The sequence below is a fragment of the Heterocephalus glaber genome, unplaced genomic scaffold (assembly GCF_053883595.1).
Source record: "Heterocephalus glaber isolate CG9 unplaced genomic scaffold, H.glaber_assembly_v1.0 deba00001428, whole genome shotgun sequence".
Taxonomy (NCBI): Eukaryota; Metazoa; Chordata; class Mammalia; order Rodentia; family Bathyergidae; genus Heterocephalus; species Heterocephalus glaber.
Genome location: NW_028258293.1, coordinates 28,583,315 through 28,598,997, shown reverse-complemented (window position 1 = coordinate 28,598,997; position 15,683 = coordinate 28,583,315). Strand labels below are relative to the sequence as shown.

The following is a 15,683-nucleotide window of genomic DNA, read 5'->3' as shown; positions in this document are numbered from 1 at the left end:
TTACAGGCGTGCAGCACCACGCCTGGCGCTGATACCGTATTTTGAATGGTGGAACTCCAGGCAATATGGGTAATACAGGGCCTTTTCTGGTACATGTGAAGCCACTCCACAGAAGTGGCCACCTACTCACCTGGACCTATCCTATCTCAAACTCAGATTCTGAGAACAGAATCTGTTTCCTGGCACTGTTGTTGGTTTGGGGCAGCAGGTGTGGGCCACACAGGCCCAGCTGAACCTAGGACTGGATCTCCAGGCCACATCAGCGGTAGTGCCATAACCCTCCTTGACATTCAAGCATGAATTCACCAAACATTTTCACACCATTGATCTCACTTAAATCTTCACCCTGTGGTCAGGTATGATCTCTGTTCTACCAAAAAGATGGGCAGGGCTGGGACCAGAACCCAGGACTCTTTCCTCCTAGATCGCTCTGCCTAGAGAGCCCAGGACCCATTTCACAGACGAGAATTGAGGCTGGAGAGGTAGGAAACCAAAGGCATGTCCAGCACTTTGGTTCTCTGTGTGTTGCTCTGATCTAAGCTAGTGAGTCTATGGGAAGCAGCCTTATGGCTCTGATGAAAGCTTTATCCCCTGAGTGAGCTGGAACAAGTTTTCTATTTGTGCTTTAGTTTCCTGTATCTATAATGGGATATCACATTCCAGCAACCGACCCTTCTAAATATTGTATCATGATTGCTTGCTTTGGCAGCACATACACTAAATGTGTCCTGAAAAGTAAGGGCAGAGCTGGGGACCTCAGAAGTCACGAATGCAGTCCTGCCCCATGCTAGTGGGAGCACAGAGTTTCTGAACCCTCATGGACCTGCCTGTGACCACCAAGCCAGGACAGGGGACCCAGGTGCCCAGCTTCCTGGGTCCTGCAGGAAAGACTACCAAGAAGCTCCTGGCCAACACTCCAGGGGGTAGCTGGAGGATAGGAAATAAAATCTTTATTACGTCAGTGTAAGGTCCCATGCCACCCTCCTCCTGTCATATCTGTGCAGGACCAGCTGGCTCCCTGGTGCAGCCTGAGGCTGTGGAATGGGGGGAGGGTGACGCCCAGTGAGCCTTCTACCCCCATTCCAGCTGCAGCCAAGTCAGCCAGTCAGGTCAGCAATGCCTGGCGCAGCATCTGCTTCTTCTGGGGTGTGAGGCGGGTGGGAAACTGGATGTCGAAGAAGATGAAGAGGTCCCCCTTTTTGGTAGGGTCCTCAGGCAATGGCATCCCCTCACCTGGCACCTTTTTGAAGTACTTGGGACTAAGAGGAGAGAGGAAGAGAGAAGGACCTTGGGGAGCTGCACCTGACAGGTCCGAGCCACCAGATAACTGCAGGGATGGGCTGTCACTACAGCTTCCCCCAGGGGACAGCTCTCAGCAGCCGGGGAGGGTATGGCTTCTTCGAAACAGTGCTCTGTTTGCAAAGCCTCTCACAAAGTCTGCTGAGGGCTCCCTGGAATCTGGTTTTAGGTGTGGCAAAGGGGGCGGGCCTGGCATGGGGGTGGCAGTGCTGGGCTGCTGCACACAGCTTCCCACACAGAGGGCCTTTCCTGGGGAAGGGCTCAGAGGCTACAACTCAGAACTCTGATGAGAAGTTTTGGGAGGTGGAGAACAGATTACCCAACACTGGGGCCTCTGGCCTCTACTGCGGATTCATGCAAATTAGAAAAAGGCATTCTTTTTTGCCAGGTGAATACAGCCCAGAGCTTGGCCAGGGTGGGGTAGATTTCAGCCTTCTCTCCCCCTCTCAGCAGGGCATCCCTGTGCCAGGTGCAGCGTGTCCAACTGTACTAGGCAGCTCTTTTTGGCTCCCTCCACCTTCTAAGTCCCAGGCCAGCCCTCTTGGCTACTGGGGCCCGAGGCAGATGGACTCACTGGATGATGTCATTGATGGGAATGTTAAGCAGACGGTCATCTAGGGTCTTCACCTCCACGGTGCAGCAGGTGAGGGCCTGGGGAGGTTAGGAGCAAAGGAGGTGGGGCAGCCACCATGGCCAACCTATTTAGAAGGCACATTTATGATTCTGTTTGGTACCAGGCCCTGAGGAAGGCAGCAGAGAGACAAAAGGCCAGTGGCGGCGAACCTTTTAGAGCTTGCAGTGATATAAACAGCCTGCTTCGGCACACATCCCACAGATTTGCCACCCCTGACCTAGGCCATTACCCATCCTCAAGCAGTTCACAGTCCGGTAGGTCAGACTGCTGTTGATAGCATACAAAGGTCATGATAGAGATGGAAATGATGGGTCTGTGGGAGCCATGCAGGGGCTGGAGAGGAAGGAAGGCCACACTGGTGGCGACAGACGAGGGCCTTCCAGGGTGAGGTGGGCAGGCAGCACTGCAGCAGAGACCCAGCAGAAAGAAGAGAACCAAGTTATGAAAACGCCCCACCCAGCAGGGTGCCCAGTGTCATAGGGCTGGGATGTATACAAAGGACTTCTTGAATGCCACCCTAAGATGTTCAGTGAGGAGGGTGGCAGGGTCAGAGCCCTGAGAACAGGAGCCCAAGGACATGAGGAGGGAGGCAAGAGGGCCCTGCGCAGATCCATCCAGTGCACAGCACTGGCCAGTGGGGACCAAAAGAGGGGGCCAGAGGAGGAAGATGTGGGTGGTGGGATCCAGGATTTAGGCTGTGGAGGGAAGGCAGTCTAGGCCAGTGCAGGTGGGACAGAGTCTGGCCCCCATGCCCTGCTCCCCCACTGTGCCCCTTACCTTGCCCAGGGAGATGGGGTTCACAAAGAAGAGGTTGTCGTTCTCCCTGCGGAAACGAGGGTGCAGCTTCTCCTTTACAATGAAGATGATGTCAGCTGGGATGATGTTGGGGCCCTGGGTGGGGGAGGCCGAGGGGTGACAAAAACTAATTGCCTGTGTGACCTTGACCAAGTGCCTGCTTCTCCTTGTCTGTATGTCCTCATCTGTACCATAGGGAGCTTAGACCAGGTTTTCTTTAGGGCCATTTCAGTGTAGCCCAGTGCTCCTGCTCTGAGAAGCTTGCCCAGATGAATCCCCAAGAATTACTTGCCTAGTGAGCATGCTCCAAATAGATGCACCCAGTGGGAAGGGAGAGGACTTCTGAGGGTGGCAGTGGAACACTAAGCTGAGTATCAGACAACTGCCTGGGATCCCAGTCCTGTTAATAGCTTGGGAATGACACCTCTCACCAAGCTTCATGGGCACAGTGGACTCAGACCAGCCTCCCCCGCAAAGGAGCTGCCAGTCCAGTGGCGCAAACAGAACACAGTGGGTTTCCAGCAAGCTCAAGGCCAGAATAAAGGGAGGCTGGGGTGGGGGTGTCAGAGGAGATACTGACCCACTAGGGGCCACCTAAAGAGGCCCAGAAGGAGGGTCCCTGGAGGTAGGCCTACAAGGGTGTTTGTTTGTTTGTAGACAGGGTCTTGCTATGTAGCCCAGGCTGGCCTCTCATGGCAATCCTAGAAGGGTGTTTTTCTTTTGTTTGTTGTTTGAGACAAGAAGATCTCATTGTGCTGCCAGGCCAGGTGTGGTGGTCTGAAGGGTGTCTTAGGAGTAGATGTGTAATAGGTGAGAAAGGAAGCAAGAAGTATGGGCAGAGGAATTAATCTCTTAACTCTGAACACTCCATCTCTGTGCTTCTCAGGACTTAAGGGCTCAGTGTGCCTAGGATAATAATTTTATATTTTTATTTAAATAAGCAATTTAAAATTAGTAATAGTAAATGATTCTAGGTAGCTCCTATAGATGGGCTTTATATTCAGAGAAGCACTGAAGAAAATCAGGCAGAGCCCTGAAGGTAAGACTGTCTTCTTCCTCCTTCTAGTCCTGTGCTTTTGCCCTGGGGAAGTCCTTTCCCTCTCTGGGCCTCAGTTTCTCACTGAAGCAATGGGGATAGTCTCTGAACTGCCCACTCACAGAGGTATTGTGAGGCTCTGCTCCTAGAAGGGATGTGAGGGATGGCCTCACTGACTCTGGGGACTGGTTTCCCCACCAGACCAGGAATTCCAGGGACAGAACAAGGCATTGTCTCCTTCCCCTCAGTCTCCCCACCTCTTGAGCCTGGTGACTGACTCTGGTCAGCTCCTTTCCCTCTCACCTGGTCTCCTTCCTTCTCAAAGGTGATGCGTGTGCCCTGCCTCCACCCAGGCTGCACATCGATTGTCAGGATCTTGTCCTTGATGGTAGAGGAGTACTCATCCTCGTTCAGCACCTGCAGTAACATAGGGAGGGGTAGTCTGCTCAGATTTCCATGAGTCCTCTTCACAAACATGAACGATGCTCTGTGAGATTTATACCCGAGCTCAAACCTCCAGCAGTGGAGGCAGGAAGACCCGCCTTGAGCCATTCACGTGCCCATCCTGTTGCCACTGGAACTAAGGACTCATGCTTCTAGGGTGGCAGGGCAGGCACATCCTAGGGCTGGAGCTGGGGCCTGAGACACCAAGTGGTCACCACAAGTTAATCAAACCCACACCTCTAGCCCTGGCCACAGACACACAATGAAAATGGTGATCTATACCTCTCCAAATCCTGGCAGCCCTGACCCTGAGCTGCCAGTTTTCTTAATCTCAAAGAGAAAGAACATGGAAGTCAACAAATGTGAGCATCACCCAATGCAGTCATTCCCCAGTATGTTGCCCATTCATTCCCCAATCACAAGCCCACGTGGGTGCCATCTGTGAAAAGTATGGCCACAATTGTATTGGCATTTCTTCTGTTGGGCAAAGGTGAGGGGCCTGGGGCTGGGGATTTAGCTCAGTGGTTCCACCACCTGCCTCAAAAGGTGAGGGCCTGGCAGAAGACTGGGCAATGGGGCCACAGACTAAACTCTAAGACACACAAGGGTCCTCCTCAACCTGTCAACCTAGGGACTGGCTTCCATACTCACGCTGCTGTCTCTCACCCTGACGGAATCCTGGGGAACAGTCTGGTAATCCCCAGAGAGCAGAATTCACAGGAGGCTCCTGCCATTTGGAATCTTCCTGCCTCCCACTTCGGGTACTGAACTGAGAGGGAAGGGGTATTACACCAGTTAGGGTGCTGCCAAAGAGAATTCTGCACAAGGGGGAAAGGATCCTTTGAGGTAATCCCCTCAATTGTTTCTTCTAAATTTCAGACTCTAGAATTCTATGAACCTAAGTCTCTCTGTCTAAGGTTGCATGAATGTATCAGACACCATTCTTGAGTTCTCCAGTTAGAGAAGGGAAGAGGTACAGAGAGCGGGGAGGGGTTAGATGGTGGCTCATGAGAGGAGCACACCAACCACTCACCCTTCGAGAGATCTTAATTTTTTTGGTGCAGCCAAAGAATAAGTCCTCCAGGGATAAGTAGAGGTCCCGTTCAATTGAAGGGTCCTGCTTCTTGACCCCTCGGCCCCTGAGTCCCCCAAAATTCAAATCGACATCACTTCCTCCTGCTTCAAAAAATTCTATAGGAGGGAAAAGAGATGAGCTAGAGAAATTGTGTGCAAAGACAAATTCACACACATAACACATTCTCTCTCATACACACCCAAGTCCCCACCCCTATATTTCTTCCAATCTCTTCAGTGTCCCAAGTATAATACCTAGTGGCCATTTCCACCTTTCAGACTCAGGCTGCTTGGCCAAGCCAAGAAGCTGTCCTTAACCTCTGACCAGTGAATAGCAACCAGTTCCTACTGCTTTTTCTCCACTTTGGATACTCCTGGCCTCCTAACACTCATCTCCACTCCTTGGGGAGGTACCAATTCAGGCTGGCTCAGGAAGGGAGGCACGCCCTCTACTGGCAGGGCCTTGTAGTAGCAGAAAAGACTCAGTTGGCAGTCAACAATGAGCGATCAGAGCTCCCAGTCCAGTCCTCCCTACCCAGTTCAGGACTCCACTCTCCCTCACTATCTAGTCCTGCCGAGGAACACTGAGATCCAAGATTTAAGTGTCAATGATGTTATCAGCTGATAAGAAAGAGGGGAGGGTCTGGTCCCTGAAAATATGAGTCAAACTTGTCTTTTCTCAACTGCAGCTGCACCTGCCCAGCCTATAATCCCTCCTGCTGCCCCTGCCCTTCTATCCCCGTGCAGAGAGAGAGCCCTATCCTGGGTCTGGCCCTGAGGGATTGTGCAGTCCTTTGGGACTGAGTTTCTCTGACTGGATTGGGGTGTCAACACCTGACCTGTCTTTTGCCATTAAGACAACAAAAACCTTAAACTTGCTGAGAACTTATCAAACAGCAGGTGTTATGTTCAACACTTTCATTTTTATTTTTATTGATTTATTTTTAGCAGTGCTAGGGCATGCTAGGGCTCAAACCCAGAGCATGCTAGCCAAGTGCTCTACCACTAAGCTACTATGCTATGTCCCCACCCTTCATTTTTATTTCATTGGCCCAGAATGCTCACTGTTTAACAGCTAGTAAGTGGTGGAGTTGAGACCTGTACCACAGAATGATCTGACTACAGAACCGATAGCTTAACCACTGTGCTATGTCAATAGAAGCCCTTCACAAACTGTAGAGTCAGAGGTTGCTATTATGTAGTATACTCTGTCTCTCATGGTTAATACCATGGAATGAACTTCACAGGCTGGAATGGTGAAATGAGCTTAGGAGGTCAGGGTGAGGTAACTTCACCACCCTGTTAGTGTCCCTGTAAAATGTCATAGTTAATCAAGAGGCCTGTGCACTACCTGGTTCCCCTTCATCACTGGATTCATTTGTTCACCTACCACCTGTGGTAGAAATCAGTCCCTCAAACCCCACAGGGACAAAGGAAAGAAGAACCCCTGAAAGGGAGCTCAGTAACAATACAGCCCCTAGGCCCTGTCTAAGGAACTCCCAAACCCAGAGGCTGACCCTCCCTGACAGGCAGTGCCCCTGCAGGCTTTCTTGGGTCCTTTGAACCACATGGATAAGGCAATAATTTAAAATAATGAATTTTAAACACCCCTGGGTGGACATGGTGGATCTTGGCATCCATCTCTTCCTCCTCCTGAGAGTCTTCCCTGCTGCGGAGTCTGTAAAGCTGAAAGGAACATTCTCAGACCCCTTTGCAGTCAGGGTTTGTATTCTACTCATGAAGTGAGCAGTGAGCCACTTGGAAAGCAGAAAGAGGGAAGGCAGGCTTCTCCCTCTGTGTCTTTGCTGAAGCTAGTGGGCACTGCCGGGAAGATACTGGGCTTTTCTGCAGCAGCAGTTCTGTGCCCCCATATGCACACACTAGTTTCATGTCAGTCAGAGGCAAGAAGGTAGCAATGGTGGCAAATCCCTTAAATCAGGGGCACAGCTATAGTGATGCGTTCTGGAACACAGTAGAGTGTTTCTGACTCCTTTGTCATGACTGTGGCCGACACAGTGCTCTCCTGTGGGCTTAGAGGCACTGTTCTCAGGGGAATTCCTCTCACTCAGACCTCCCAATGGTTTTTCAACCACCCAATTCCTTGTACTGAACCTCCTTTGCTTTACCAGGTTACAGTGGTGTGTTTCTATGGCTGATTTCTGACCAAGACATACCTTACACAGTGAAATCTCATGCAGCTATTAAAATGATTAAAGTAGATCTATAGAGAACATAATACATCATAGTATAATCTCCAAGATAAATTAAGTATAAAAAGTCAGTGTGTATGATGCAGTCCCATTTTCTTAAAAAAAAAAAAAAAAAAAAAGGCCTTATGTAAAAACTAATACATGTACAGGGCCTAGGGTGTAGCTCAGTGGCACCACACCTGCCTCGCAAGTGCAAGGTCCTAAGTTTGATCCCAGGTACAAAAAAAGAAAAAAACCTAAGTATTGCTGGGGATTTAGCTCAGTGGTTCCACCACCTGCCTCGAAAGCGCAAGAATCCAAGTTCAATCCTCAGTACAAAAAAACTAATATATGTTCATCAGGCATAGAAAGTTTCTGGAAAGATACGTAGACTGTTAATAGTGAGGGGCTACTTCTGGGGAAGGAAATGGAGGGATGGAATTTATGTCAATAATTTTTTAACTTTTTTATTTTTACTATGCATTGTATATATTTCTTAAAGTTAAAAAAAAAAAAAACTACTTAAGAGAAAAGCATCTTTTACAGCTGTGTCCTTTCCCAGCAAGGCAAGAGTTGAGTAGGATGGCTTACCACTGAAAGGGTTGTCTCCCCCAAAGAACTCATGGAAAACCTTGTCAGGGTTGCCATGGAAGACGTAGCCAGTTGTCCATGGTGTCTGGGCTCCAAACTCCAGAGGTATTCCGCCCTTTAGGCCCTCCTCTCCAAACTTGTCATAGATGCCTCTCTTCACAGCTGTGGATATGGGTGACCTTGAGGAAATGGAGGGACTGGGGGACAATGGACATGGGGAAGGGGGTAGGGCAAAAGCAGCCTTCTTTCCTAAGTGCCTGCTGCCTGGCAGTCTCTGAAATGAGATCCTAGAAGTTAAGAGGTTTCCTAAGAAGTGAAGAGCTTAAGATGTTTGCCTGGTTGGATTTAGGGATGACCTCTGGAGCCCAGAAGAGAGAAGAGAAATGGTAATTTGGTGTGGTGGGGGTGGGGATTAGAGGAGGAACTGAGAGACTAAGGGTCAAGCTGCAGATTTGAAAGCTGGTTTAACTCACTCATCGAAGCTATTGTCTTATCTGGGGGTAATCAGAATCCTAGAGTCTTGACATTTTAGAATCTAAGATTCTAAATGCTGGAGCTTTGAAATCCTAGAGTCTGAGGACTCTGAAGACCTGAAAATCCAAGGCTAGAGAAACTTTAGTGACCTCCAAGCCATTCTGCACAGTATCCAAGATCACAGTATCCAAGATCACAGTCTCAGGGCAGGCCCTAAGGGCAGCCCTCAGGGAGCTGCCTTGTTGGGTAGTGACTCACACTTGCTCCATACTCTGGCTTCCACAGGAGAGACATTTCTCAATGATTCCTGGCCTCTCTCTGCCCTTTTAGGCCCTTGCTTTCCTTGGGGACATGAAGACTTAGCCACTCACTAGGGAAGGATAAATGAGCCCGCCTGCTCAATCTCAGTGGTCTGCCCTTTGCAGCCAGAGTCTCTCTTTGCTTCTTGGGAAAGGATCTTTCCTCTTAGGGTGTGGGAAATGTGCCCTGCTCCTACACTGGCCCAACTGGTGAGCCATCAGCCTAATCCTGGGCTCTGCACACTGCAGCTGCTGAAAAAGACATTTGTTGACTGGACCTGGTGGCAAATGCCTGTGATCACAGATACTGGGAGGATACAGAAGTATCACAGGTTTGAAGCCAGTCTGGGTAATTTAGTGAGACTATCTCAAAATAAATTTTAAAAAAAGGCTGGGGATGTAACTCAGTGATAGTGTGGGACTACATAACCTTTGTTCCTTTTTCTCCAGCCCCATTGTGATTAAAATGTGAGTTAATGGATGGAGATGCTTGTTAGTTTAGGGACGCTAGATAGGGATCTGTAACAGACCTAGAGTCCCAGATAGTCTAGGGACACTAGATAGGGATCTGTAACAGACCTAGAGTCCCAGAGTAAACTACTCAACTATTTGTTTACCCGCAACTGATATTCCAGGCATCACAATTGTTAGAACAAGCTGCAGATGTCTGCTGACCATCAATATGTGACAGTCGACCACTAACCTTTGTCCCCTTTTCTTTAATTCTATATGTTAACTTCCCCCTCAACCCCCTATAGAAACAGCCTCGGATTCTGAGCCAGTTGCCTCTCTAAGCTATTTTGCTTTGGGAGTGCCGTCTGGCCAGACTACTAAAGGTCTGTTTTCCAACTTGTCCAGTGTGTTCCTTCCCGGGTGTTCTTCGCTGTAGTCAGCTCCTTGGAGCATTTGGTAAGGCTCTTGGTCTTACATTCTGAAGACATCGCTGGGATTCCTGGGTGTGCTTCACTAGTCAGCTCCTTGGAGCGTTTGGTAAGGCCCTCGGTCTTACAATAGAGCACTTGCCTAGCATGTGTGAGCCGTAGGTTAAATCTCCCATTCCAGAAAGAGAAGGAAGGAGGAAGGAAGGAAGGAAGGAAGGAAGGAAGGAAGGAAGGAAGGAAGGAAGGAAGGAAATTCTTTACCCTGGGTTCTGTCTTTAGATTCTGAACATGGAGAATGTATGATTACTCTCTACTGGACCTCTTAGAAAACCCACCATTCTAGAGACTTAAGGAAAGATCTTAATGGAGGAGTGGGTGACAAATCTCCTGGAGTGTGCCCAGCCCCACAGTCACTCACGATCGCTCAGCACATCGTAGGCCTCTGCTATTTGCCTGAAAGTCTCTGCTGCAAATGGCTCATCTGACTTCAGTGGGTGATTCTTCAGGGCAAGTTTCCGGTACCTACATGAGGGAAAGTTAATGGGAGTCATAGCAGTGGACCTGCTGCTGAGGGGCAGGCCATGGTTCAGAGCTGATGCTGTCATCCACTGCCTCACTACAATCAGGGGTGACCATATAGGCTTGGTGGTTGCCCATGTGCATTGCTCAGATCTCGCTAAAGAGAACCTTGCGTGTGGAGCCTAGGTAGCTGACAGCCCTCTGCAGCTGCCCTTAGGCATTTGTTCTGAAATGGGGCTGGAGAAACCTTTGTGATCTAGCTATTCTCCCAAGCTACCCTCACCAACCCCTTAATGTGGCAGAGGATCAGTGATGGCCGATTCCTGTGAGACTTGGGACTCCTTTCAACAGGCAGCCTTGGTTTGGGGACTCCCTACCAGCCTGGCTGAGACTGTCTGGGGCCACACTGCAGCTCTCCCCACTCAGGCCTCAGGCCTTCCCGCCTCCATCCTTTTTTTTTTTTTCTTCGTGCAGGGGGATCAAACTCGGGACCTTGCACTTGCAAGGCAGGCGCCAGAACCACCGAGCTAAATCCCCAGCCCCTCTCCATCTCCTTTCACAGGTATCAGGCCTGCCCTGAGGTCTGAAGCTCCCCCTGCATACTTCCACCCTCCTTGTCTCTCACAGGGGACTCCCCATATATTTTGTGTACATCTAATCCTGTCTTGGTGTCTGCTCCTCAGAGGACCAGAACTGACACACGCTTCTCAAGAGGAGATAAAGCCAGGTGTCCAGAAAGGCACTGGCAGAGGCCTGTCATGTTCCGGTGCTGTCACCTTCCTCTGTGCTCATTTCTTCTGACTTCTGTACCTGCCATCTCCCCCACCCCACCAGCCTGGGCACCTGCAGCACCTGAGGATAAGTACTGTCAGTATCCCAGGAGAAGTGCTGGCCTGGGTGGATGATTTATGCAAAGTTTAATAAAGGACCCTTCACAGAGGTTGCAGGCAGGAGGAAGAAGACACGGGGACAGCACAGTCCCCAGAGCTAGGAACCCTGGGGTGCCCTGGGAACCCCTGTGGATGTAGGAGTGAGCAAGGGGGCTGTTACTGAAACCCAGAAGGAGTAGTGGACAGGGCCTTTGGCAGGAGCTGTGACCTTCAGTCAGGGGACCTAGACAGCTCGAAGAAATCCCATAGGAAGGGAGCTTGGGAATTAAGATAGAAACCTCACTTTTCTCACTCCCAATCCCCTGCCCTGCCTGCTTTAGCAGGATGAGTCAGGAAGCCTGTTGGTGACTTTGTGTGTGGTGTCATTGTATTGGCTGGCACGGTAAGGGGGGTATCTGGAAGGGCACAGGAAGGTGTCCAGCCCAGACTCCCAGGTCACCTTGTTACAGTTTGACCCTGCATTGCCCTTGCTGGGTCAGAGTGGGACTCTTTTCCTAGCCCCACCTTCCACGTAGGTATCCCCAGGGCTCCATTGCTTCTCTTCACTTCACTCAGTTTGGGGGTGAAGTCAAACCAGACTATTTCCCTTAACCTGCTTGCTAGCTCCTCTCCAATGCCCCACAGGGACCACAAACTCAAGGAGCCTAAATATCACCTCATTTTCATGGCCTCATCCTCCCACCCCCAGGCATTGTGTCCAGAAAGCTGAGCATTATCTTTAGCTCAAGTTTTCCTTTGTCCTCCTCCCTCATCCAAGAAATTACCAAGTCATGTCAGGTTTTCCTTCTTTTTTTTTTTTTGTACCAGGGATTGAACTTGGGACCTTGCACTTGCGTGGCAGGCACTGGAACCACTGAGCTAAATCTCTGGCCCTAGGTTTTCCTTCTAAATGTCCCCTTCCTGCCTCTTCAGCCCTACAACTGTTGCAGAAGCACATCTCCCTGTATCCAGTAGCACCATCTCCAACCAGTCCATTTTGTGTGCTGTTACCAGGTTGGAACTCTGTCTCTGTTTTCTAAAATACTCTGACCAAGTCACTCTCCTGCTAAATCCCTTCACGGCTGTGCCATTCCCCTTTTTCCTGCACACCCTTCTCCCTTTTCCTGTGATAGTCATCCTTCTGCAGTCCCTCCCAGATCCTCCTGGCAATTTTTTTTTTTGATACCAGGAATCAAACTCAGGACCTTGCACTTGCAAGGCAGGCACCGGAACCACTGAGCTAAATCCCCAGCCCCTCCTGGCAATTTTTTATTCAGCCTTAGGGACCAACTACCCAGTCCAGGGTACCTCCCCTGACTGCTAGTCTCCATTCCGGGGTAGACACTCCTACTCAAGTCGCCAAGTCCTTTGATCCCAGAACTCAGCACTCCAGTCTGCTGACTGATTGTTTCTCCCAAAAGACTTCGAAGTCCTTGAGTGGCTGTGTCCAATTCTCTGTATCCCCAGTGCCTCGCACCCAGCAGCAGTGAGTAAATAAATGATGTGAGCCCACTGTCCTGCCCGGCAGCCCTTCTCATTGTGTCTGGGTTCTAGCAATGCTTCCTCTAAGTGAGCTGGGTCTGCTGTCCTTGTCCTTTCCTTTAATTCATAAAGGTCCTGGCTCTGCCCTTGGGAGCCTTACAGACAGAATCTTTCCAGTCTACTTTCAGAAACTTGTCACAGCCTCCCTGGGACTTCTTTTTTTTTTTGGTACTGGGGATCAAACTCGGGTCCTTGTGCTTGCGAAGCAGGCAGCGAAAACACTGAGCTAAATCCCCAGGCCCTCCCTGGGACTTCTAAGGTAGTCCTTTTCAATTCCAAAGGTCATAGTTAGTTATAAAGAGAATCACCAGTAAATTCAATCAATAAATAAAATGACAAAATTGGAGGCTGGGCATCATGGTGCACACCTGTAATCCCAGCTACTTAGGAGGCTAAAACAGACAAATCCCAAGTCTGAGGTCAGCCACAGCAATTTAGATCCTGACTCAAAATAAAATATAATCTGGGCGTGGTGGTACTTACCTGTAGTCCCAGCATTCAGGAAGCTGAGCCAGGAGGATCACTGTGAGTTCAAGGCCAGCCTGGAATACACAGTGAGTTCAAGGCCAGCCTGAACTACATAGCAAGATCATCTCAAAAAAAAAAAAAAAATTGAGTGATTTCAAGATTAACTCCAGTCCATTTTGTGTGTGGCCACTGGGTTTGACAGTCTCTCTTATTTCATTCAATGCTTCTAAAATACTCTGGGACCAAGTCACTCTCATGCTGAAACCCGGTACCAATTTGCTTGTTGTCTTCAGTTTAAAATTCAAGCCCCTACTTCTCCCTCTGCAACAACCTCACTCTCTTTCCCTGTTTTTCTGTGTTACAGAGAGAGGTGAAGTCCCAGCTCAAGAGTGAATGAATGGGGCTGGGGACTTAGCTCAGTGGTGCCTCACCTGCCTCACAAGCACAAGGTCCTGAGTTCAATCCCCGGTAAAGGAAAAAAAAAAAAGAGTGAATGCTGGGTTTTTTTGTTTTTGAATGGGGGATCAAACTCAGGACCTTGCTTGAGAGACAGGGGTGGCGTCAAATCCCTGGCCTGACCCCCTCCTGTTTTTTAGAGATGAGAAACTGACATTCAGAGAGGTTAAGTGACTTGCCTATGTCACACAACTAGCAGGCGAACCTGGACTCAGACCTTCCAGTGACAAGGCTGTGCTTATCTTTTTGTCCTCCAACTGCTCTCCTTCCTAGCAACCTTTTCCTTGATGGCTCCCACTGGCCAGTGAGATGCCATGAACAGCGGGTGACATCCTACACTGCCATCCTACACTGCCCTCTGAGTTTGTGTCTTACTTCTCCAGTCATGCTGTGGACTCTCTGCACTTACTCCACTTAGATCCCCTACTGGCCTCGAGATATTAATGGCATCCAGCTCTCGGGGTCTTTTTTTTTTTTTTTTTGGTATGGGGGATCGAACTCGGGACCTTGCACTTTCGAGGCAGGCAGCGGAAGCACTGAGCTAAATCCCCAGCCCTCCCTCTTGAGGTCTTTGTGAGGATCAAATGAAATCATGATGGCAGGTTCTCAGAACAGCAGCGATGCACTCAATCCATGCAGCTACTGTATTTCCCAACCTTACTTATCTTAGACACTTGTGTTTTCCTTTACCTTTCAGTTATCCACTTAATTGCAAGGTCATTCCCTCTCCTCTCTCCAGTCCCCTGAAGAGGCTTAATCCTCCTTCAAGCCTGGTCTTCTGCCTCCTAAAAGATCTCTATCCTTCCAATATAATCTTCCTTAGCATTTTGTACCTTCCCTTTTGTAATGGCCATTACAGCTGTGGTGATGTAATCAACATATGTATTCACCAGCAAAATTAGGCTGCATGAGGAAAGAGACATCTGATTCACAGTTTTATCTCCAGCTGCTACCACTGCACCTAACTGATATGGTCAGTGCTCAATAAATATTTTAAATGTTTTTTCATGAGTTTGATCCCCAGTACCAAAAATAAATAAATAATAAAACGTTTTTTCAAAGAAAATAAACAAAAAGATCACACACAAAATTTTTTTTTTCTAGAAAAATATGCTGACTCCTGTTCTACACTTTAAGAATAGGCCACAAAATTCCCGAGACTTGATGAAAGTATTCAGAGATAAAGTTTAGTTAATGACAAAAATCCTCATAATGGCCAGAATGAAATCTATAATACGTCTATCTGGTCAGGTCATCTCCCTGTTCACTATCCTTTGGTTCTCCATAATATTCGGGATAAAGTTCAAGTGGCTCCTCTGTCTCCTTTTTGTTGTTAGGAAAAATCAAGGCACCTAGTAAAGGCGACAGGGCATAGTGTAAAGGGATAGGGACTGGGAGCAGACTGAGGATCCAAGGTGTCCGCATTTCCAGCCCGCACCCCCTGCCCCTCCCCAGCCCCAAGTCAGGACAAGGGTACACAAGAAGCAAGAGGAGCAAGGCTCGCTCACCTTGCCTGCCCAGCTCTGTGCAGCAAAGCCTCGTGGGAAGGGCCGGCAGTGGTGGGGCTGCCCTAGCACACCCCTCAGGCCTGGCTCTGGCCCTGACTTACGCTCTCTTGATCTCAGCATCCTCTGAATTGCGAGTGATCTGGAGCACTGAGTAATAATCCTGGCCCATGGCTGGCTGGCAGTGAGTTGTTAGTCCTCAGACTCCAGCAAGGCTGTTGGTCTGCATTCCTTGGTTGCTCCTGACAACTGCACAGGGGGACTCTGGGAGTTGTAGTCCTTCCTTCTTAAGCAAACTGCCTTCTGGACTCTAGACCAGGAACAAAAGGACTGGGAAAATTGTAGCTGCTTCTGTGACCCTGATAAAGGTCATTCAGCTCAGAAACCAGAGAGTCACAGGGCCCTGTTTTATTTTTAAGGAGAAAGAAATGACTTTTAATTAAAAGTTTTCAGAACAAATGCAGCATTTGGTTGATTTTTTAAAATATTTTTTTATTTTAGAAATTTTATATTTTCAGAAAAGTTATGAAGACAATAGACACACATATATCCCATACCCCACACCATATTCTCCATTAACATCTTATATTAGTGAGATAATGTGTCAC

The 15,683-nt window shown here is 49.0% G+C and overlaps 1 protein-coding gene across 7 annotated transcripts; it reads right to left on the bottom strand.

Annotated features, from left to right (window-relative positions):
* Positions 1–902: 902 nt before the first annotated feature.
* Positions 903–15,415, bottom strand: Dnajb13 (DnaJ heat shock protein family (Hsp40) member B13). 7 transcript variants are annotated; one of them, XM_087211318.1, is made up of 10 exons: positions 15,180–15,391; positions 13,130–13,188; positions 10,135–10,238; positions 9,764–9,885; positions 8,063–8,224; positions 5,242–5,399; positions 4,068–4,181; positions 2,711–2,824; positions 1,874–1,950; positions 903–1,259 (listed from the first exon to the last, which is right to left on the bottom strand). In XM_087211318.1, exons 4-10 carry the CDS (start codon positions 9,774–9,776, stop codon positions 1,106–1,108), a joined length of 792 nt encoding a protein of 263 aa, XP_087067444.1. In that variant the 5' UTR covers positions 9,777–9,885; positions 10,135–10,238; positions 13,130–13,188; positions 15,180–15,391; the 3' UTR covers positions 903–1,105. The 7 variants fall into 7 exon arrangements, 6 of the variants coding, with proteins under 6 accessions (XP_087067444.1, XP_021098857.1, XP_021098855.1 ...); XM_021243198.2 differs by lacking the exon at positions 9,764–9,885 and having other exon boundaries at positions 1,874–1,997; positions 15,079–15,406; XM_021243196.2 differs by lacking the exon at positions 9,764–9,885 and having other exon boundaries at positions 15,079–15,396.
* Between the last annotated feature and the right edge of the window lie 268 nt (positions 15,416–15,683).

What these genes read in the sequence shown, in the direction of transcription:
- Dnajb13 (XM_021243196.2), bottom strand. Translation starts at nt 15,198, where the DNA reads ATGCTGAGATCAAGAGAGCGTAAGTCAGGGCCAGAGCCAGGCCTGAGG. An exon ending in AAATTAAGATCTCTCGAAGG is followed by an intron (nt 4,182 to 5,241) that starts GTGAGTGGTTGG and finishes ATGTTACTGCAG; the next exon opens with GTGCTGAACGAGGATGAGTA. An exon ending in CCCATCAATGACATCATCCA is followed by an intron (nt 1,260 to 1,873) that starts GTGAGTCCATCT and finishes CTCTCCTCTTAG; the next exon opens with TCCCAAGTACTTCAAAAAGG.